The 25289-nt window shown below is 42.0% G+C and overlaps 1 protein-coding gene across 1 annotated transcript; it reads right to left on the minus strand.

The window, feature by feature from the left end:
- Positions 1 to 6054: 6054 nt before the first annotated feature.
- Positions 6055 to 24894, minus strand: LOC129707589 (protein-glutamine gamma-glutamyltransferase E-like). Its single transcript, XM_055652736.1, has 10 exons — positions 24757 to 24894; positions 18900 to 19132; positions 18474 to 18505; positions 17440 to 17661; positions 16489 to 16607; positions 14529 to 14611; positions 13266 to 13467; positions 12307 to 12484; positions 10099 to 10234; positions 6055 to 9160 (listed from the first exon to the last, which is right to left on the minus strand). The coding sequence occupies exons 1-10, from the start codon at positions 24892 to 24894 to the stop codon at positions 8974 to 8976; spliced, it is 1530 nt and encodes a 509-aa protein (XP_055508711.1). The 3' UTR covers positions 6055 to 8973.
- Between the last annotated feature and the right edge of the window lie 395 nt (positions 24895 to 25289).

The following is a 25289-nucleotide window of genomic DNA, read 5'->3' on the forward strand; positions in this document are numbered from 1 at the left end:
CCTTACAAAGGCAGAGCATAGACAAAAAACCTATAATTGAGCTTTTCAGGTGTCCACACACTCCTGGCATATGGGATGAAAAGACAATTTCTATGATTCTATCACACTGGATGAAAAGATGAGAGATTAATGTTATACTGTAATTAAAAACTCTTTCTAAGGTGCAGTATCTGGTTTGCTCTCTCAAGTTACCAGGCAAGGTCAGCCCCTGAGAGCTTCCTAATCCCTTCCTCAGCTGACAGTCCACCTGTGAGTGTAGACTGATACCAACATCCATATACCTTGTCTGGCAGACCAGAAGCAAATTGCAGAAGCGGAGATCCCATCGACCGACACAAGACTTAAAGTGGTACGCATAGTACCTAGTAGTGATATTTGCAAACTTGAGTCTACTCCAAAACTAGTCATGCATTGTTTTTTCACGCTACATGTTTGAACAAAAATTCGTGTCGATAAAACAGGCCAAAATAAGGTACAGTTTCTGCAATGTGCAAATTTATTTTTCCCATTCTCCAATACGGATGTTTTCAGAGCTAACTCATGGAAACAAATCTTGTCTTCAGAAGCCAAGGTGCCACCCATCTTTTGCCAATAGGATTAATTACATTGTGGCTGCTGTAGCCTAGAAAACTAGTTATGCAACATTCCTCTTGGTATAGCATTGAGGCGCCTTCACTCCCACCTTGCATACAGCCTGTCACCGCTGGCAACTCGCCAGCAGCCTCACGAGAAGGTGCAGCCACAAGAGCTCAATAACAACTCCAAATCAGATGCACTATTTGGCCTTCTCTGCACACAGGTTGTGATTGGTGAGAAAGTTGGTTAAAGGTGCTTCTGGACAAACGTGAGACATGGTGTGTGGCTCAGTTAGTTTGTTCTTTGCTTTCTGTCGTGGGATTCGGAAGCTCCTACAACTGGTGACCACAATGTGATGGGTACGAACCGGATTCGAATGACTGCGTATCATCCGGAAGCGGCCTGATTGAACAGTTCCATCGCCAGTTGAAAGCCGCTCTGGAAGCGGGAGGAGATGAATCGAACAGAAGTGAACGGTTGCCTCTGGTTCTGCTTGTCATTTGTACGGCGGTGAAAGCAGACTCAGGATGTTCGTTGGCGGAAATGGTTTACGGCACAGCTCTGAAGCTGCCCGACGAATTTGTTGAACCATTCCCCACAGACAGATGCTATGATCCAAGCAGGTATGTCGATCGATGACGGTGAACTACGCAGGCCAACACCAACACGGCGAACTGCAATGGTCAACGTGCCTGCTGACCTCCAACGCTGCACACATGTTTTAGTCTGACACGACGCTGTCTGCCGACTTCTTCAGCAAGCATGTGATGGCCCCATACCAAGTCATCCAGCGACTAGCCAAAAGTTTTGTGATCTATCGGAACGGAAAAACTGACATATGGTCACTACCTCCTAGGGGTTCCTTTATCTTAAGCTCCCTAATCAAATCCGAATTTTTACACAATACTAAATCCAGAATTGCATTTTCCCTCATACTGTAGGCTTGACTAGAAGATGCTCTCAGAAGGCATCACGTGCACTCTACAACAATTTGTGTATTGTCTGTGTTACAATTGTGCAGTTGCAAGCAAGATTTTTATTATCCCTATACCTTACCGTACAGATATCTGTAAAAAATAAACTTGCTTTGACTTGATCTGCAATTAGACTCTAATTTCATTTGCTTCCCAGATCCCATAGCCTTGAGCAGTACAGCACCCAAGCAGGGTTTTCACACCATACTGATCTAGTTATTGCTTTACACAACACAATTATGTTGGCGAGCCATCAAGATAAGCTCCTCATATGGCCCCAAAACATTTGCTCCTGTAGGTGTTGTGGACAATGATCCGAGAGAGCCGGTTGAGTCTTGTAAAGTCCAATCTGTTCATTCTACAGCAGCAACATGTGAGGTATACGTTGATAATTTATTGCTGATTTGACAGTTTTCTGCATGACCAGAATCATCGTTGGATTCCCAGGTAATTATGTGAGTGATTCAGCCTTCTGAAGCTGCCAACAAGTCTTGGACTCACAAAGTATCTTCTGGCCGCAGCCAGCAAAAAATTTACATGGATGAACACAATGAGTGCCACAGAATGCATTTTTTTTAACAATTAATTAGCTGGCTCAATAAGAGTCCCATGTAAAGATTTACTTTATAGTTGGCAAACAGAAAAGATATTTACACGAAAGAACAAGTAATCCATTGCAGTTGAGGGTGGAACTTTGGCAAAAATACCAAAGGAACTCCCAATTCTACCTCCTGATTCTCAATCATCTTACTGATGAAGGACAACGCCCACTCTTTCGAGTTGGTGCAATTATATTACTGGGATAATGTCAGTGAGGGGATCACGGCATGAATGGTCAACAGCAAAGGTTTAGTGATGATGAGAGTCTTCCATTATCTAAGTATAGACACGGACTGGAACAGGGAGTTTAGTCTTGTTCAGTTTAGTGATACAGCGCGGAAACAGGCCCTTCGGCAAATCAAGTCCACACCGACCAGCGTTCTCCCTACACCAGCACTATCATATACATAAAGGGACAATTTACAATTTACCAAAGCCAATTAACCTACAAATGTCTTTGGAATGTGAGAGGAAACCAGAGCACCAGGGGAAAACCCACGTGGTTACAGGGGGAATGTATAAACTCCATACACACAAGACCAATAGTCTGGATCCCTGGTGTGGTAAGGCAGCAACTCTCCTGACGCACCACCCATAAAGTTCCCCTGATGTTTTAGTTAAAATGATCAGCATTAGTGTGTATATGTATTTTTGACTTTGACGTGAGTATTCAGGGCACAATATCTAAATTTCCACTTCAAGTGTTAGACGCCAATGGGATGTAGACAAACTGGTAGAAAGGTAAATCAGTGGCAGGTGACATTTAATGCAGGAAAATATGAGGTTTTATATTATAACAGGAGGGCTGAGATTATGCAAAACAAACAGAAGGGCAACATTTTAAAAGTTGTGCAAGCACACAAAATATGAAGTTATATGTGTACGGTGTATTCAATATGGCAGAGAGAGGAATGATTAACAAGCACTTGGGATTTGAGGCCTTGTAAAAGGAAGGATGAAGTACAAGAGGAAGTGAGGGATGATGATTCTTTATAATATATTGGTTTGGTTTAGGTTTATTATTGTCCATACCTCACATGGAGCATGGAAACAGGTCCTTTGTCTCAATTCATACATGACGACCCAAGTTACCTGCCTGAGCCAACATTTGGCCCACATCCCTCTGAACTTTTTCAATCCATTCAGGCACATATCCAAGCATATAGAGTATGTGTATGTGGCATGTGACTATGTGTAAATATAAATGAATGTTTAAGGTAGGTAGAGTGGATTGAATAAATTTGCTTGCGGTGTTCTAACATCTCTGTGTTTCTCTGAGTACTCTGCTGCATTGGGAATTGAAGCGTTAAGCACAGTGGCCTCCATAGTGTTTGGGACAAAGATCCATCATTTATTTATTTACATCTGTACTCCATTTCAGGCACCATAATGTTTAGGACACATGGCTTCGCGGGTGTTTATAATTGATCAGGTGTGTTTAATTGCCTCCTTATTGCAGGTATAAGAGGTATCAGCACCTAGTCTTCCCTCCAGTTTTTCCAACACCTTTGGAAACTTTTATTGCTTATTAACATGAGGACCAATGGAAGTCAAAAAAGCCATTATGAGACTGAGAAAAAAGAATAAAACTGTTAGAGGCATCAGCCAAACCGTAGGCTTACCAACATTAACTGTTTGGAACATCATTAAGAAGAAAGAGAGCACTGGTGAGCTTACTAATCACAAAGGGACTGGCAGGCCAAGGAAGACCTCCACAGCTGATGACAGATGAATTATCTCTATAATAAAGAAAAATCCCCAAACACCTGTCCGACAGATCAGAAATGCTCTTCAGGAGTCAATGACCACTATCCGCAGAAGACTTCATGAGCAGAGGATACAGAGGCTACAATACAAAATGCAAACCACTGGTTATCCCCAAAAATAGGATGGCCAGGTTACAGTTTGACAAGAAGAACTTAAAAGAGCAACCACAGTTCTGGTATATGGTCTTGTGGACCGATGAGACCAAGATTCACTTATATGAGAATGATGGTAAGAACAAAGTATAGAGGAGAGAAGGAACTGCCCATTATCCAAAGCATGTCATCTTATCTGTGAAACACAATGGTGGGGGTGTTTTGGCTGCTGAAGGTACTGGCTCGCTTATCTTCATTGATGATTCAACTGCTGATGGTAGTAGCATAATGAATTCTGAAGTGTATAGACACATCCTATCTCCTCAAGTTCAAACAAATGCCTCAAAACTTATTGGTCGGCGGTTCATTCTACAGCAAGACAATGATCCCAAACATACTGCTAAAGCAACAAAGGAGTTTATCAAAGCAAAAAAATGGTCAATTCTTGAGTGGCCAAGTTAATCAACCGATCTGAACCCAATTGAGCATGCCTTTTATATGCTGAAGAGAAAACTGAAGGAAACTAGCCCCTTAAAACAAGCAGAAGCTAAAAATGGCTGTAAAGGGCCTGTCCCATTTGGCGATTTTGCCGGCGTAATACCAGTGTCGCCAAAAGATTTTGAACATTCCAAAATCCAGCGTCAACAAATAAAATGTTGCGACACTTGAAAAAACACCGCGCGTCATACATCATCACACGCATCACCGCCACGGCATACATCATCACACGCATCACCGCCACGTCATACATCATCACACGCATCACCGCCATTTTATACATCATCACGCTGCATCACCAGCGCATCATACGTCATCATGCCTTGTCACGCCGCATATTTTTCGGTGACCTGAAATCACCAAGTGGGACAGGCCCTTAATACAGGCCTGGTTGAGCATCACTGGAGAAGACACCCAGCAACTTGTGAGGTCCATGAATCGAAGACTTCAAACAGACATTGCATGCAAAGGATATGCAACAAAATAGTAAAAATGACTACTTTCATTTACAGGACATTGCTGTGTCCCAAACATTATGGTGCCCTGAAATAGGAGGACTATGTATAAACACTGCTGTATTTTCTACATGGTGAAACAAAAAAGGTATAAAAGTGTTTGGACCATCCCATAGAATAAGACCAGGAGCTATTATTAAAATCTGACAATGTGCACTTTAACCACATGTAATTTTTTCTATTACATATCTCAAATTGTGGAGTACCGAGGCAAATAAATAAATGATGGGTTTTTGTCCCAAACATCATGTGCGTGCAAAGCCTTTTGACAAACACAGCTTTCCCTTCTCTGAGCTTGCCAACATATCACACCCTTTATCATACTACAGTATTTATCAAGCTCCTGAATCACCTAGGTGGGTCTTCAAATAATTGTTTCTTCAGTTGTTATTTCATTATCCTGATCAAAGTTTTATATACAACTTTGTCAAGGGACAGTTTCTCCAGCTTAATGGTGTTAGAATACATATCAGGATCAGTTGCAGTTGCCAACAGATGAAATGGCTTGAAAGTGCTCACTAAACTCCACTGGTCAGATTGAGTGCCAGGATCTGATGCTGCACGGAATGCCAAAGGTATAAAACATGTTTTCACTTGACCAAGGAATAGTATTATATCCTATTGAATCATTTTATGACTTGGATTAAATCAGCCCTGTCTTTTCAATACAACTAGCAATTATATTTTGATATGTAAGTATCTATTTTACTTCAGCAAACGGGTCCCTGGTGCATTTTGAACATTAATTAATATGCTACAAATCTCTTGAAAGTGAAGTGTCTATTACAGACACTGTATATTTTGTGCACCTTAAGACCTTGAATGGGTTACGCATTTCATTTTGTTTATCAACCACATAAGCAAAAACCGAGGACTTATCAATTCTACTTTGCATTTATGCAGATACCAAAAATAGCAACAACGCCCTTACCTGTTTGTTCATGTCTCTGCCTGTTTTGTTAAAGAAAACACATCTTTAAAACATAACATAAAGAGCGGGCAAGACAATCAAGACTTTATTCAAGAGTGCCAAATACTTGGAACAATATAGCAGATAGTTCAACAAACAAAGATCCATCTACTAAAATACAGCATTTCCTTTTGATGTTCCGTTTACCATAGCAATCACCTTAGGAGTTTCCTTCTCCCCAGATGGTTTTACAAATCTCACAGACCATTCACTTCCCATTTGCCCTATTACAACAGAGAACAGGATCCAGCTGATGTAGACTGCAGAACGTGTAATTTACACATGCTCAGTGTTACCCTTCTTTAACACAGAATTATTATAAAACATCTAGAGGTCTTTATGTATTTCTAGGCACTCTACCCACCCTATCCCTTTTTTTCTGTCTTCTTGAAGTTTTACAATTTATCTTTATCAATTTACATGCTTGCTTAGGCTCCTAGTCTTATTCTACGGGATTATGCAGCCAAATATCTTGGTGAATTTGTCCTTGGGCCTTAGAATCCTGACTCTCTTTACAGTAAAAGAAGGGATTATCTTCTGGCTGGTGCTGAGGGATGCTGAGACCATGTCTGAACTAGCCACATGTACATGTCAGAGGCAGGAGAGGCAGAAGAGACACATAAAGAAGCAGGTTCATTGCCACTCTCTTAAGAGACCACAACCTGTGGGAAATCTGCTTACAGTTCATTGGAGTAGGTGACTCTGGAAACACCAGTATGACAAAAGTTAAGGTAGCTGTACAGCATAAGGTTCCTGATAGGCAACCTTTGGCGTACAGCACAAGGTGCTTAGGTATCCTTACTAAAATTAAATATAAATAAAAGTTTGAATAGCATTTATGAGATAATAGTTGTTTTAAGAATGTATTGCGATTGGTGATAAGAAATTAGAGCATGCCCACGATTTCAAGGGTCAAAATCTGTCAAGCGCCAAAAGTTGACCCTGCCACGCAGATTTTTAGAGTAGTACGGTAACTGGGTCTGTGCTGCTCTCCCTGTGTACAAGTAAATAAAGTGTGTCTGGAAAATGAATGCAAGTTGTCAGATTCCAGTTCATCGGCGACGACAGCACGGGTTTCATGAGGTGACTGGGAATAGTTGGAAACATTGTGTGGATAATGCATGAGCACTACTTTAAAAGATATCTAATGAAGATTTCATCCAGTTAAATTTGACTTTTAATATTGTCTCATAACGCTCTGATAATGCAGACATTTTTGGTTTGCAAGTCACTCTGGAACAATGATGGCATTCAGGAGTAGTAACAACAGTATGGTTCTGAAATGTACAATAGATTCCTGTAATTTTCCCATCAACTTAAAAACTGGAAGAAAGCGTTCCAGGACTTGGTGTGTGTTAATAGGGAATCCCTGCAAATGCCAGTGTGTTTTGGTGTCAGATTTGAGGAAACGTTTATCGTTTTGATTTAAACTTTGAGCATAGACACAAGGACGCAAGTGAATGGTCAAGAAAGCCAAAAGTCTATATTTGAGTGCATATTCTCCCTGCAAATATTTTAATGTTTTATGTTTTATTCTTAATTGTTTACTGTATGTTGTGTTGTTACTTGCAAGTTGTGAATTTGTGGAATGTTCTGCCTCAGAAGGCAGTGGAGGCCGACTCACTGATGTATTCCAAAAGAGAGATAGATAGAGCTCTTAGGGCTAGCGGAATCAAGGGATATGGGGAGAAGACAGGAACGGGGTACTGATTGTGAATGATCAGCCATGATCACATTGAATGGCAGTGCTGGCTCGAAGGGCCGAATGACCTATTTTCTATTTATTTATGTATCTACGTAAAATAGGGTGTATTATAAATTGGTGTTCAATTCACTGACAGGCATTTTGCATCTGCAGACAAAGACTATAATGATCTCCCATTGGCATACTTTGGTGAAACCCCGAGGATTAGGAGAACAGCCTCGAGGTCTCTCAGTACGAACGTAAACAACCTGCATCTGTGTTCTCTGCTCAGAAGTTCAAATGTTTACCGTTTATTATATATTTATTCTCTCTACAAATAGAAACAAGGTGGTGCCAGGTTACTGCCGTGATCATGTCCAAGATTGCTTTGGTGTCATTATTCATTTGAAGTCTTCAGTGATCTATCAGTGTCCCCAATTCCTTCACCTTTGTGTTGACCCGTTGAACAAAATGATCAAATTGACATTGCTTATGGATATGCCTTATCACACAGTTTTCCACATGTCTACATTAAATGGGATGATCGAATTGTTAAGCTGGTTTCTAGTTTATCGCGATCTTTCCATATTTGATCATGTTGTACAATTGCTATGTGCTGTCTTGTCCAATTGGTATCCACTGCAGGTCGGTGAAGAAAGCGAATGGCATGTTGGCCTTTATAACAAGAGGAGTTGAGTATAGGAGCAAAGAGGTCCTTCTGCAGTTGTATGGGGCCCTAGTGAGACCACACCTGCAGTATTGTGTGCAGTTTTGGTCCCCTAATTTGAGGAAGGACATTCTTGCTATTGAGGGAGCACAGCGTAGGTTTACAAGATTAATTCGCGGGATGGCGGGACTGTCATATGCTGAGAGAATGGAGAGGCTGGGCTTGTATACGCTGGAGTTTAGTAGGATAAGAGGGGATCTTATCGAAACATGTAAGATTATTAGGGGTTTGGACACGCTAGAGGCAGGAAACATGTTCCCGATGTTTTGGGAGTTCAGAACCAGAGGCCACAGTTTAAGAATAAGAGGTAAGCCATTTAGAACGGAGACTTTTTCTCACAGATAGTTGTGTGTCTTTGGAATTCTCTGCCTCAGAGGGTGGTGGAGGCTGGTTCTCTGGATACTTTGAAGAGAGAGTTAGACAGGGCTCTTAGAAATAGCGGAGTCAGAGGATATGGGGAGAAGACAGGAACGGGGTACTGATTGGAGATGATCAGCCATGAACACATTGAATGGCGGTGCTGGCTCTGCCCTCCCTCAGGTCATGGGGTACTATGTGTGCCACCCCATCTCACTGACCCTGAGCCCCTCTCCCTCTGTCATTGTACCTTTCGTAATGCATACAATATGCCTGAATTCTAATTAGGTCATTACCGTCACTTTCCTCCTGTGGTGTTGCATCCACAACTTGCCAACCATCATATCCTGGGACCAAATCATCTCGGGCCATCCAACTCTCATTCCAAACGTGAAAATTCCTGAAATAGTAACAATAATATGTCTTAAATTTACAGAAACATAACTGAAAATTAGGTGATTAAAAAATGATAATCAAGGTTTTAAAACTCTCTTACATTGCAGAAGCAGAATAAATACAGGCCAGTTCATGGTAGCAAACTGCAATCAGTGACACACTGCCAGACATTCCATGCAAATACTAATACACTTAAAAAAACACTTCTCACAAATCTCAATTATCCTGGAATTCCAATGTATAGAGAAACACACTTACAGACACATTTACAGATACTGGCACACAGGAATATCTTTAAAAGGAATATCTTTGCCAAAATGTTTAATATTATTCAATCACAAAGTAAATTGGCTAATAGGTCAACAATATTGTGATTTACTGATCACCACTTGCCCAAGAACCTCAGTTTGAGAAACTATGTGATACATTTAGATATTTAACTTGAACTTCACACCCATTGCTATTATTGGCTCGAGCTATCACAACACCAGGCTCAACTGGCCATTGATGAATTTAAGTGATCGGTACGAATAAAGGCACAACTGGAATCTTGCAAAGAGCATACTTGAGTGACTCATCGGGACAGATAGCATCTCTGAAGGACATGAGTAGGCAGCATTTAGGTTCAGAATCCTTCTTCAATGAGCATGCTTTGTTGCACCCAACATTATGTTTAAGTAGTTCTCTCTAATGCTTCTTCAATTTTAATTCCATTTCTGCCTGCCCTTCGGGTTTTTTTCTGACTTTGTATTTAATTAACAGCTACCAAGCATTCCTTGTCAACATGAAAGACATCGATCCACCCATTCTCAGATGGCTTTAGAGATTGTTGCAGTAAACATTTCTACAATTAGATTTCACCATAGTGCTGTAATATTATCCCAAAGGCATATGATAACAAAGCATTATTCGGTCTCAATATTCATATCTGTTTTAACTTACCAAACACTATCACTTGACCCTCCTATGTCGTCCCCTTCAACATTATAGTAGTTATCAATGGTCAGGTTTGCATCGGTATCATGAGCAGAGTCAAAGTTGGTGACTACACGGGTAGGAATACCCAAGGACCTTAAAACTGAAGAAAGTGGTTACTATACACTTGATTTACACTCAGTAAGAGAATATCTTCTTGATTGAGCAAATTAATATTTTACTTTGAAGTGCACAATAGATAGCCTTACTAAATGTTCCAGCTAAACATTATGACCATTCTAGGATTTAATAAAAAGGCAAATTTGAAACAAAACTGGCTTGTAATTCAGTATGAATTCAAATGAACTGTGCCTTAACTGGCAAAAAATATAGTATAATAAATTCATTCACATTAATATGCAAAATCTAAGTAGCAAAGTTCAGACACATTTTATTGTAAGCACATACACCATGTTGGTCTAATGCATTAATTATTTGAGGGTATCTTGATTTTGTGCTGTGGCATTTTAATGTACCGGGTTAAATGAGCTTTTCAGCTAAAATGGAATTGTCTGCCAAAAGGCTCCTGTATCAAGCTTGAGTAAGAAAAAAATAGGTGCTTAGAAAAGTAATTTTGTTGACAGATGAATTAATCCTCATGTGATGCAACTGCAAGGACATATCGCAGTGAGACAAGAAAAACCTTTCTTCACAGGGATATCCAAGATTAGCTCATCTTTTGAAATGGTAAATAATTTTGGTATTACGGAGGATAACTGGTTTTAAAACATAGTTTAATGTTGCGTGTGGATCAGGGAAGAAGCACGGTCATATTAAGTATATAACAGCTGCCGTGCACGAAGTCACTGAACTTTTCTTTGGGCCGAGATTCCTGAACGATGCCAGGCCCCACAAGCTCAGGGCACTTTGATTGATCTCCAGTCCAAGCTGTCGTAAGTAGTTCCCCACAAGCCTTTGCCGTTGGAGGATGTATGACACTGAGTTTATTTGCTGTTTGGTGCTATTTAGTTTTCATTTAGTTTAGAGATACAGCACGGAAACAGGTTCTTCGGCCCACTGAGTCCATGCTGACCAGCAATCCCCGTACACTAGCACTATCCTCCGCACAATAGGGACAATTTAAATTTTATCAAGCCAATTAACCTTCAAACTCTACATCTTTGGAGTGTTGTAGGAAACCGGAGCTCCTGGGGAAAATCCACGCAGGTCACGGGGAGAACATACAAACTCCATAGTCAGGATTGAACCTGGGTCTCTGGCGCTGTAAGGCAACAACTCTACTGCTGAGCCACTGTACTTTTATTGCTGTTTCAACATTATTTTCCTCTTAATTTACAATGTATGAGTGTTTTTCTTCCATCATTCATTCAAATTTTATGTCATGGTGGCGCCTCGTGGCAGCGGCCCCTGCAGTCCGTCTGTCCTTTTTAAAATATTGTCCCGTTCAATGTGTAGTTTGCTGTAGTTTTTATATTGTTTTCAACTGTGTATATGTGGGGGGCCTGACATCGCCCGTCTTGGCTTTAACGGCCGCGGGACTTACCATCGCCCGCCGGGGGCTTTAACATCGGGAGAGGATGGAGAGCAGGAGAGAGACAAGACTTTTCCTTACATCACAGTGAGGAAGAGATTCACTGTGATGGATGTCTGAGTGAATTGAGTTTGGTTGTGTGTTTTGTAAAATTGTTTCTTTTTGTTGTATGGCTGCAGAAACCAAAGTTCCTAACGGATAAATAAAGTTAATTGAATTGAAATCCTTGAAACTTGCTGATATTACGGACATTGTCAGATTATCACGAGTTAACCTGAACCAATGGTGAATGCATTGGATTTTTTAATTTCTGATATTTTCACCCTTTCCCTTTTCTGCTGGTTTTGATTGGTGTGTGTAGAACCGCCGTCTACACACACCACATATATTTATAGGATCCCAAAACAAATAAACCTAAATGTCTACTGTATATTATGCTGTCCGCAGCTCCTGCAGTTACTTCAATGGGAGATTGGCAATAATCCAAGTACACTGCCATTTGCATTGGTCCATCATTCTGCTGTTCTTCCATTGAAATACAGTAATCTCGCTAAATTAATTAAAAACATTTTTGTATTTATCAATGCAGAAATATATTTACTTTTGGAAATTTATATCATGTTTAATGCATATTTAATCTTTGTCCACTTGTTCGTGAAATCAAACACAAAATGTCTCTCTACCTGTGCAAGTCACTGCTGCAAACACCCAGCACTGCCCGTAGCGGACTGGTTTGAAATTACTTTTTTGCCATTGGCGAAGAATGGCAATACTTCCATTCCATTTCCCTGGATACACTCCACCAGTATATGGGCTACTCCATCTACCCTGGAGAACTCCTTGGTCATTGGCGCTATTCACCTGAAATTAAAATTGTACAGATATCATTGTGTAGATATGAGAACAAAGCTAAACGCAGGAATGGAATGGGATATTGATAAGAACCCACTGTGAAATTACAAGAAATGTCTGAAGCATCAAGATGCAAGAAAGAGATACAAGATTAAAATGCTCAGATCTCTTGCAATATTAATTTTATAGACCCAAAGCAAGGGATAAAACTAAATGTGTTAGTTAAGCTCACAATGAAAAAATATAAATAAATGTATTATTTGATTTTCCACACCAGAATCTAATTGCATGCATGCACTAGTTAAAATCTGACTTAAAATATTTAACTACCATTAAGCCAGTCATGCTGCACAGAAACAGGCTCTTTACCTTACCATAACCATGTCAGCCTTCAAGTATTCATCTATACATAACTAAAACTCTGATATTAAGCTCTTCACGTTTTGCGCTTTTTGCTATTTGTGCAAAAATGGTACACGATTGCGCTATGATTTTTCGCCAACTTACTCACCATTCTCCTGCGCTACAAAGGCAACAAGTTTTGTTCCGACCGAAGGTATATTTTAAAAGTCATTAAGGTTTAAAAATCTTTAAAAAACACACGTGCGTGCATTGGTCTCCTCTCCTATCAGTCGGCGATGCACCTTCCTGCGCAATCACAGCACTAATTCGCCGAGTCCGCTGTCAGTCACGGGCGGTGCTTGCCTCAACCGGCGAGGAGACTATAAAGCTGAAGTAGCGGAGAGAGCATCACTAACGCTCCACCGGCTGGAGCTGCATTTGCAGGCACCTCCGTGGTGCCAAGCAGGCGAGCAGGCGAGCACCTGAGCGACCGAGCCCACTTCACGGCCTCCATGGTGCCCAGCCGTGGGTGCCCTCTGCCGCTTTGTCCGACCTGGGCTTCTACACGCGAGGCCCTGGCCAAGGTTCCAAGAGGCAACGAGACCGCGGTGGTGAGGCCTCGTGATGATGGGGCCGCGGCGGTGGTGGGGCTTTGCCGAATTTCAAAATACTCGGAGAAATCTATCTTCCTCTTTTTTTTCAGTATTTTCCTGTCTCATATCTGGGGGGGGGGGGGGGGGGGGGGATGGGGGAGGTAGAGAGTGGGGAATAGAGAGGGGGAGAAGGGCAGTGGAGGTGGTGAGGAGGGATAGTGGGGGGGGAGAATAGCGGAGGTAAGGTGGGGATAGAGGGATAGGAGAAGGGTAGGGAGAGGAGAGGAGTTATGGAGGGAGGGAGGGAGTGGGGGTAGGTGAAAGGATAGGGAGGGAGAGGTGAGGGAGGGAGGGATTGGGGAGGGGAGGAGAAGAGGGGAATGAAGAGGGAGAGTGCAGAAGAGGAAGATGAGGTGCTGGGGGATGAGGGGAAATAAGCTGCGCCTGCATAGTTGGGACCAACAGGTCTGCATTTAGTCTAATCCATACTAATCCCATTTACCAGCACTTGGTTGAAAGCCCTCTATGATTTGGTCCATGCCTTCTATGTCTTTCTTTGTAATAAAAACGCAGCAGACAACCGAGATAATGAATGTAGAGTTTTCAACAACAGCCAATTGCACAGATGAAGAGCACAGTTCAATCATTTTGAGAAGCTTATAATTTTGGATTACACCAGTAATGTTATATTATTATTCAGTGAACCTTTTCAATGTTACCTTTTCAGCATTATCTTTATTCAAAGTTTCCCTTTATCCCTCTCCTACCTTCCTCAGCTTGATTTGTTGTGGTTCTCTATCAATATCATGTATTCTTTAGTTCCTAGGCTAAATTGGTACTTCTTTAAAATGAAAATTAACAAATTAATGTACCATTAATTTTCTCAAAGGCATCTACAGGAATGATTTATTGATCACAAGATAACCCAGGGCAAATTCGTTTTTCCTTGACCCAACATTTGTGGTTTCGTGTTGTGCAAAATGGCTTTTTAGTCCAAGATCTGTTAAGATAGTGAGACACATCCTGAATCTTCATGGTTACACACATCGCATCCAAATGACTTTATCAATGGCACAGGGGGGAAACTTTACATTTATCCTTGACATTTAAATGCTTACCATGGCAGACACAGTTCGAGAAATGTAAACAGAAGAGCATTATCCAATAGATTCAGGCAGATGTCCAAAATATCTTCTTCAAACTGAGAAAAATTAAAGTTTGTATCAGTTTCAAACAGCAACAATTTCACTCCTGAAACCACTCAAATGTTGTCATATTCCACCAAATTTCGTTTTCATTTTATTTTTCTTCATTACCGTATTTCCTGGCGATAAAGGCGCACCTGCGTCGAAAACTCACCCCCATTTTGAGTTGCTAAATTGTGAAAAAAGGCTGGCGAGACAGGATCAAGGGTTTGGTTTAGTGAGTAGAAAGGAAGATGTGAAACTCCTTCAAGGAGGCAATGAGGCCTGGGAAGCTTCCATCTTCGCCTGTCCTACAATGCGCTGAGCCATTCAGGTGAGGTTGCTGCCCCTATACCAATATCTGAAGGGGCTGCTCCTCAAGTTCTGGTTGCATTTCAGTCCCACAATCCTGGTGTTTGGACACAAGGCATGGAGTGGGGTGGGCAATTGCGGGGGGGGGGGGGGGGGGGGGGGGGGGGGGTGGTTGGGATCTCCATGTTTGTTTGCTCCTGGACCTGACCAATATGGCCATTCGCAGGTCCAGGCAGTGGGCGGTCGATGGTCACACTAGAGACAGCTGCCTATGTCCGTGCTCACTTGTCCCTGGAAAGGGAACAGGCGGTTCCCAGGGGGATGCTGGAAACCTTCCGTGAGCATTGGTGGCTGCGTGGAGTCTAGAGCAATGTACTATAATGGCTGCTTGATGTATTGTAACTTTTGAAGGTACTTTTGGAACGCTGTATTATGAATTTTGCTGAATAAATTCCTTGAAAAGGAAAATAAAAGAGAGAGAGCACGGGACAGAGCAGCCATCCTTCCGCCCAGTAGCTACCCGCCAACCACCACCTCCGCCGGTTTTGCCTGTGCTGAAGGACACCGTTGCTGGCCGGCGAACCGGTCGGCAGAAGGCGCTGAGGTGGCGTCCGGTTCCGCTGTCTAGTCTCAACGGCCGCTCAGCCACACAAACTACTTCCCTCCCTGACAGCAAATTCCCTCCCCCCCCCCCCCGTAGTACTATCCTTTTACAGCTGCTTTCCACCTAACACAAGTTCTAGGGTCGATGGCGTGGCAGGTTCCGTGGTGCAGTCACTACGAGAGTGGCATTGCTCGGCCAAACCTTGATACGGGTAAATTTTCGGGCCTTATTTTAGAGTAAAAAACAGCGTCTCAGACACGCGGAAATACAGTAATTAACAGTGTAATGTTTGAGCTTATCTCAATACTCTTTCTTGTGCCTTCTGACATTGATTCCAAAAGTGACCCATTCTTTTTCAAGACTTCAAACTAAATGAACTTGCTTTAAACTTTTCTCTTCAATTAAAATACAGACTTTTAAACCCAACTTTGGAGTCACCTATCTTCTTTTCATGTTTCAACCTCAGAGGGTATCCTGCTATTCACTCTCTTTTCAAATGCACATCATTCTGCACTGTGATTTATTTAACGGATTTTCTCTTGCAAAAAATGTTTCTGCACACATGGCTAGAAAATTCAAGTGACCACAATGTCAATATTCAGACATGAGACATAATGCATGAATCACCATATCTACAACAGATTATACATAGCTTAGTCTCAGCACATCATGAAATCTTTGACAGGTTAATCTTTGATAGTTGTTCAATATTCTGGAATAACCCAAATCATCATTTAAAAACGTTTCTATATTTCTGGGAATTAACAGACATGAGCTGGTTTAGAATATTTGATGCAGAATAAATACATTCAGTGCTTTTAATGTATTGAAGTAATTTAACAGTCACATAAGCATCGACAACATTATTTGCATTAAAATAGTTCCTTCCATGCAACCCAGTAGAAATATAAACTTTCTATGTAATTTAACTATGCCTGGCAAAGAGAAGTAATAAAATATCTCCTAATGTTCATGTACCTGTCCAAAGTTCCACTCTCTTTCACAAATGTAGTCACTACCACCATAGTAAATAGTCCCAGTTTCATTCAGCACATATTCATTTCTCTGAACATCACTGTTGAGATAAACTTCATCCCCTGAAACATAAAGGAGACTGGACGACATTCATATTATTTGTAATAAATTAAAAGTGAGGCTTAGGCATGATAAGGTCATAAGGTCATATGTGATACGAGTTAGAGTTAGGCCATTCGGATCATCAAGTCTACTCCACCACAGGAGAGATAAGTGTTTTTGGCCTTCCATCACAATGATGTGATGGATGTTTATGTAAATTATGTTGTGTTGTTGTGTCTTGGGTCTATTGTTTGTAATGTATGGCTGCAGAAACGGCATTTCGTTTGGACCTCAAGGGGTCCAAATGACAATTAAATGTATCTTGTATCTTGTATCTTGTATCAATAGTGCCTGATCTATCTCCCCCTCCTAACCCCATTCTCCTGCCTTCTCCTCATACCCTCTGACGCCTGTATTAACCTAGAATCTAATTCCACCTTAAAAATATCCTACTGTCTCCATGGCTTTCTGTGGCAAACAATTCCAGATTCACCACTCTCTGACCAAAGAAATTTCTTATGATTTCCTTCCTAAAAGAACGTTCTTTAATTCTGAAGTTATGACCTCTAGTCCTGAAAGCTCCCACTAGTGGAAACATCCTTCCCACATCCATTATCCAAGCCTTTTCACTATTCTGTATTCAATGAGGTCCCCCCTCATTCTTCTAAACTCCAGCGAGTACAGGCCCAGTGCTGACAAACGCTCATCATAGGTTAACCTACTCATTCCTGGGATCATTCTTGTAAATCAGTTCAACAATCACCAACAAAGAATAAACAAACTCATGTTCAATTTTGAGGGGTCCATTGCAGCATCCTTTACGGAAATGCAGTTGCTTTAAATGAGTAGTACCTGCACACCATGGATTGAAGAGTAGAACAAAGTTTCCAAGGAAGTAGGATATGTCCATATATTCACGCTGCAGACTGAAGGAGTAGCGACCAATGATGGCTCTTGGCGATGATGTGATGGTCAGGCTTAATTCATTTTTGGTGAAAGACTTAATTACTCCACTCCATCTTCTTTCATTTAATTCATCTCTAAAGGGAAACACTATTTTGGAATATTTTGGACCTAAAACAAGACAAGCACAGTTAAATCAACAATATGTCATATGCAGATTGTGTTTAAACAAAAGCAATGTACATTCTCTAAATCAAATTAACTTGTAAATATCATGCAATTTTATTAAAGTATGCAATAGGTAAATTGAGAAGATTTATGAGGATATTGCCAGGACTCAAGCACTTGAGTTATAGGGAGAGGTTGGGCCGACGAGGGAGCTATTCCTTGGAGCGCAGGAGGATGAGGGATGATCATATAGAAGTGTACAAAATCGTGAGCGGAATAGATCATGTAAATAAACAGAGTCTCTTGCCCAGAGTAGTGGAATTGAGAACCAGAGGCCATAGGTTTAAGGTGAGGGGGGAAATATCAGGTTGCCTGGCTGACAACAGAGAAAAAAAATTGAGAGCCCTGCAAGGTGTATAATATTTTTGACACTGTCATAGGCCTATTTTTCCATATGCTGTCACAATGCACTGTAGTCTCTAAACCACCATTCAGTAGTTTTCCTTGCCTTCCATTTCAGAATAATAGTGTTTTAAGCCAATAACTCGACACTAGCACAGGCAATAAATAAATAAATACACACAACTTTCCAGCTCCTTATCTCATTGGCTATGCTCGACTGCAAATCGGTGTCAATCTGGTGGACCATCTTCATCTAGTCATGGGGGTGGGGGATTGGGAGGGGCCTCACAAGTGGAACAGCTAAGGGCCTCTCTTCATCTAAATCAGGCCCTGTCCACCCCTATAGCAGTCATTAGGCAGCAATTGACATGACCACATTGGGAGCAATTTAGTGGGAAGAAGCTTAACTTTACATGCGTGTAAATGCATCATATTTATATATTTACTTTAAAACATTCACAGTTTAAGAGAACATCAGGCTATTAAACATTACAACTGCAAAATAAGCTCTGACCGACATAGCCTTGTGGGTTGACATAAAATGCTTGAGTAACTCAGCAGCCCGGGCAGCTTCTCTGGATAGAAGGAATGGATGATGTTTCAGGTTGAGACAATTTTTCAGACTTGTAGGCATCGGCTTTGGCTTTTTGCATTATTATTGGTTGTTTTTATGTGTAAACACTGAACTTTTTTTTCTCATTTATTATACTGTTTACAGAGTACTATGTTGACATATTCTGTTGTGCTGCTGCAAATAAAAACATTGTTCTGTCTGGGACAAATGCCAATAAAACACTCTTGAATTTTTACTTTTTTTTCACATTGTATCAAAACATTACAGCCCCTTTAAGGTCCTTAGCTCAGTACCGTTTGTCACAGCTAGTTCTAGCCGTTCATTTTGAGGATTGAATCCATCTTTGAAGATCACGTTAATATCGAAGCTTTGTCCCCTTCTGAGAAACAGACGCTTCTCGCTGATCTCAATGGTTCTGTGCGCCTTGTTATTTGCTGCACATTGTAAGTCAACTTGGCACTTCCCACCAATTGAAGCAAGCTTGCCATCTATTAACAAAAAAGAACATTGTTAAAAGATTAAATGTTGCTGGGCTCCCCTGCTAGTGGCCTCTGTGACTCTAGCATAGTCAACCACGATAGCTGAGGAAGAAAAATGAATGTGAGCATCAGGAAATGGGCTAAAATTGGCAGTGAGCCTCCCATGCTCACTTTCGGTCTTTGCCACCACCATTCATGCCTGACTACTGAAATAACTGGGCTTATTCTATACAAACTAAGCAACAAATAGACTGAGGATGAGAGTGAGCCTGACCTCTCCCAGGCCTTGCATAGTGATTGGTCTTCAATGCAGTAATGAGATCAGGTGAAGAGGGCCAGCATGCAGAAGGAGAAGAAGAAGAAGCGGCCGACACAAAATGAGTTAAAAAAATTACCATCAGCCCCTTAATGTGCTGGAACTGTCAAGAGCTGGATGTGTTTTGATATTTAAGCCTTTGACCTTACCTGAAGGGGCAATTTCTTCATCCAAGTGTGATGTGTATTGGGAACGCTGCCAGAGGTAGCGAAAGAGGCTGATACAGTGTGGACGTTTAAAAGACATTTAAAATGTTACACGGATAGGAAAGATTTGAAGGACATGTGCCAACTGCTAGGCAAATGTGACAAACTCAATTATAAAATTTGATTGTCTTAGATGAGTTGGACCAAAGGTTATTTCTTGGTTGTATAACCCTATGACACTATGATTAGTGTAGGATTAGGGAAAATGAATGCTTGATGGCCAGTGTGGACCTGATGGGCTAAAGAGCCTCTTCTCTTGTGATATAACTCTGTTGATGATCCATTGTAATATATTGTTAAATATTTGTATTTACTATCAAGTGTCTGCCTTGGGTGTTCACCCAGGCATAGATTTTTAAGTTAGGGTTCATGGTATCTCAGGAAAACTCCCGGGAGAATCAATAACTCTCTACATCTAAATCATGTCTGATCACACTTTTCGTGCTGGGTTAATTCGCCTGCAACATGCTTTGAAAACAGTGCCTTGAAGGAAGATAACAACTTCAATTCAACTAAGTCAATAGTCAATAGTCAATAGTCAGATTTATTCATCACATACACGATGAAGTGCAGTGAAATGAACTTGCCAGCAGCGGTACAATAAAAAAGAACATACAAAACACAATAAAAAATTTAACACAAAATATCCACCACAGCGTTCATCACTATGGTGCAAGGCACAATGTTTAGTCATTCCTCCTCCATTTCTCCCCGTGGCCGGGACCATAAACCTCCGCAATCGCCGCTGTGGGTGGCCAGATGTACAGGCAAGGTAAGTCCTGAATCAGTGCTTCCCTACCGGTCGGTGGGTGCCTTGAGTGTGTTTAAGGTCACAAAACGGAAAACATACACAAATGTTAAGGAGAGAGGGGCAAGGTTTAAAGGAAATGTGCGGGACAAGTTTTTTACACAGAGGGTGGTGGATGCCTGGAACACACTGTTGAGATGGGGTGATGGAGGCAGATACGATAATGGCTTTTGGATAGCCAGCTGGATATGCAAGGAATGGACAGATTATGGATAATGTGCAGACAAATATGAGCTGGTCTTGGCATTATGTTCAGCACAGGCATTATGGCCAGTTCCTGTGCTGTGCTGATCTATGATCTATGTTCCACTAACACAACACTTTTTTTAAAACGATTATTCTGTTTCTTCTAAATATTTTCTTGCTTCCATTCGGTTCATTTCTTCACCCTAACATTTTCAGGTTTCCTCAGTTTACTTATTTAAATCAAACTCTTTCCCATTTTGCCACAACCACCCTGAGGTCAGACATCCTCCTGGTCTCTGAGGCGACTAAAAACATCTTGTTAGAACTGACAGTGCCATGGGAGAACCATCTGGAGGAGCCCCACGAGAGGAAGTACAAAGAGCTGGTCACACCCTGCCGTAAGCAGGGCTGGAAGGCAATGTGTATGCCCTTCGAGGTTGGCTGCAGAAGTTTTGCAGGGCAATTCCTTTGCAAAGCCTTTAGCGCACTGGGTATCAATGGAACGGAGAGGAGAGGAGCCATCAACAACACCACAGAGGAAGTGGAGAGGAGGTCTATGGGGAGGAGTGAATGCCACCTGAACACAAGTCGTGGTCTGTTCAACCAAGGCTGGGTTGCCTGGGCGAGGGTGTCTGATGATTAAAGACCCGAAACACCAAATTACCCCAGGTTACATCACTGATGATGTGTTCAGGAGAATCAAGAAATGTATTTAATAATTATTATTTTAATTTAGATGAAATTCTTTCCATTCTCCCACTTATTCTTTATGTAGCCAATTCTCTCCCATTGTCCTGAATATCCCACTTTGTAAATTTGCACCTAAAGGTTTGGTAAGTGTTTTGAGTTTCCTGTATTTCTGGTTTCACGGCTTCACCCAGGTTTCTCCTCTCCCTTCCTACAGGCGCTAAATGTGTCTGTCGACGGTTTAGTTTAGGGTGGTGGTGATCATTTTAAAATCCAATCATCAACCATGACAATAAGCTATTAATCCTAGCTATACTTGGATTGTGACTTGCCCAGACAGAACACACCCTCTTCATATGACAATTTGCAAATGTGGAATATGAAACCAGTTCCAGGATTCAAGAATGCAGATGGAAGAGCAAAAGACGATACATAATGGGACAATTAATAGCATGCTCAATGTACCCAGTGATTGGCAGCTAATGCCACTGCATCACATGATTAATATAAAACCAATGCTGAAGTGCTGGTACATTGCCAGAATCTGACTGTGGCCACATATTACATTACATTCAGCCCAGCAGCTTCATTCCAGTTCTCAGCAGAACAATCCCATTGGTTTCATTCCCCTCTCCCTGGAGCCTGCAAATCTATTCTTTCGCGCATGCCTACAAGGTCCTCTTTAGTTTCTCTGTGACTGCACAATTCAAGGAGCATTAGAGAAACCTATACTGTTGCGGAGAGAACATGTAAATTCCACAAACATGGCAACTATGGTCAGGCTAATACCCAGGTCCCTGAGACAATGAGGCATCAGCCCAAACTATTGCACCATCTTGCCACAGAAGGCTGTGGAGGCAAAGTCAGTGGACATATTTAAGCCAGAGATAGATAGTTTTGTGATGCGTACAGGTGTCAGAGGTTATGGGGAGAAGGCAGGGGAATGGGATTAGGAGGGAGAGATAGATCAGCCATGATTGAATGGCGGAATAGACGATGGGCCGAATGGCCTAATTCTGTTCCTATCACTTATGATCTTATGATCTTTTGAACTTGTTGCCACCCTGAAGGCAACAACCCCCTGATTTTATTATTTAAAAATACATGTAAATCACCGTAGGAAAACATAAAAATCCATAAATTTCAGATAAAAACAATTGCTAATATTCAATCCCTCAATGTGCAGACACAATCAAAATAACACCAAAGTGAGAGAGAAGTTGAAGGTTCCCAAAAAACAGCCCTATGCTAACAGAAGTACACCATAAGACTATAAGCCCATAAGAGAGATGAGTAGAATTAGTTCATTTGCCCATCGAGTCTACTCCGCTGGTCAATCATGGCTGTTCTATTATTCCCCTTCAACTCCATTTTCCTGCCTCCAGCCCTGCAGTCTGCGGTGCTTCTGGCGGCGGCGTGGAGGGAACTTTAAATCTTCGGCCGCCGGCCTGCGGCCTACACCAACTTAAAGCCGCGGTCTCCGGTGGGGAAGAGCCGACTCTGGACTTACCTGGACTCGTACCTTGTCCTTACCATCTGGACGCCCGCAGCAACGGCTGCGGAGGGTTGAGGTCCCGACCACGGGGGAAAATGGAGGAGGACTGGCCAAATTGTGTGCCTTCCACCACAGTGATGAATGCTGTGGTGGATGTTTATGTTAAATTTTTATTGTGTTTTTGTGTGTGCTCTTTATCATTGTATCGCTGCTGACATATTCATTTCACTTGCACTTTTCATGCAATGTGACAAATAAACCGTATTGTATTGTTGTATTGTTGTCCTTGTAACCTTTAACATCTTTACTAATCAAGCACCTATCAATCTCCACTTTAAAAATACCGAATGCCTTGCGGCCACAGCCATCTGTGGCAATGGATTCCACAGATTCACCAGCCTCTGGCTATTCATAGTCAATCAAAAGTTACGTCCTTTTATTCTGAGGTTGTGCCCTCTAGTTCTATACCCTCCCACGAGTGGAACATCCCCTCCACATCCACTCTATCTAGGCCTTTCATTATTCAGTAGCAGGGCCTGCGGCGCAGTTTTGAAAATGGGGATGGGGGGGGGCTGAGTGATCACTGATCACTGGCCTTAGGGGTACCCTGCGAGGGAGTAGAGCGACCAAGTTTGGGGGGGGGGGGGGGGGGGAGTGCGGGAGGTGAGACATTTTGAAATTTGATGTATTAAAATCATGTTTTAATGCATTGTAGAGGTATCATTTCAATGTTTTTTGTTGTGAAGTATTTTTAAGATAATGCAGGGCCTACATGAGAGATAGGAGCAGGTGATTATTATTTTTGTTATTGCTCAACCTCCAAAAACTGGGGGATAATAATACAGGCCTTCACCCACCTCAAAAAGTGGGGGGATCCCCCAACCCCCCGGATCAACGGCAGTGCCTTCCACGGTACAGAAAAATTGACAAAAATACGTTTAAATGGGTTAGAATTTCAAGTGCTATTTTTTTTTGTAGTTGGAAAAAGGGACAAGAAATAATCATAACATTTTCTGATTTTGCAAAGTCATACAAGTTATGTTTTGCTCGGGGAAAAAAATCTGAGTATTTTGAAAGTATGCGTTCTCCTTTGGACATATATTTCATTTTGATTTAAAGTTGGAATCATCAAACCATGACATTAATAAAGGGGTATATGTTTGTGGACTCACTACTTTTTTTAAAGTAAGACTTTTGAGAAATCTAAAATGCATTAGAAATATACATTTCAATGCACTGAGTCTCTTGCCCAGAGTAGGTGAACCGAGGACCAGATTTCATAGGAATCTGAGGGGCAACTTTTTCCACACAAAGGGTGGGCGGGTGGAGGCAAGTTGGGCCGAAGGGCCTGTTTTCACACTGTTTTCATTCTATGACTACATTATACCTCCACCATGCATGAATGCTTCAAAATCACGTGGTCGAATTTTATTGCCATATTCTCAAGCATAGAAACATAGAAAATAGGTGCAGGACTAGGCCATTCGGCCCTTCGAGCCAGCACTGTCATTCAATATGATCATGGCTGTTCATCTAAAATCAGTACCCCTTTTCTGTTTTTTCCCCCATATCCCTTGATTTCGCTAGCCCCAAGAGCTAAATGTAATTCTCTCTTGAAAACATCCAGTGAATTGGCCTCCACTGCCTTCTTTGGCAGAGAATTCCACAGATTCACAACTCTCTGGGTGAAGAAAGTTTGTCCTCATCTCAGTCCTAAATGGCCTACCCCTTATTCTTAAACTATGACCCCTGGTTCTGGACTCCCCCAACATCAGGAATTTTTTTCCCTGCAGTTACAGTAAGTGAAAATCTAGCAGGCAAGCAGGATGCTTTCTCCAACCACTCCCATTTGAAGGCCACTATCTTCCACCGTTTCTACCTAGTGCTTGGTACCTACTTCCAGCAGCCACTGGTTGTCCTCCAGGATGCACCGAGTCACACACACCTGGTCCATGCCGATCACCAGGGTGAATTCGGAGCGGAGACTCTCACAGCAGCGGCACAAAGCTTCCGAGCTTCCGGCCCAGGACTCTTGCACTGAGGCTGGAGCTGCAGTGAGTGACTCGCTATCCCGGCTCCCCATCCGCATCTGCCCCCGCCGCTCCTTCTGTTTCCATCCCTCCCTGCGCCCTGGCTCTCCAACACCCACAACCAGGTTGCTCAGAGCACAGCAGCGCCTCATCCAAAGCCGGAGACATTGAAAAATGTCTAGCCAAAAAAGGGGGGGGGGGGGGGGGGCTGCAGTCCCCCAGTTCCGGGGCCCATGAGTAGGTTTCAATGACACCCCCTCCTTTTCCTTCTAAACTTCCACAAATACAGGTCTGGAGCCATCAGACACACAGCATACAACTCAGTTATCCCCGGGATCGTTATCTAAAACCTCCTCTGGACCCTCTCTAACGTCAGCACATCCTTTCTCAGATATGTGACCCCAAACTGCTCCCAAAATATTCCGAATGCGGCCTGACCAGTGCCTTA

The sequence above is a fragment of the Leucoraja erinacea genome, chromosome 21, assembly GCF_028641065.1.
Source record: "Leucoraja erinacea ecotype New England chromosome 21, Leri_hhj_1, whole genome shotgun sequence".
Taxonomy (NCBI): Eukaryota; Metazoa; Chordata; class Chondrichthyes; order Rajiformes; family Rajidae; genus Leucoraja; species Leucoraja erinaceus.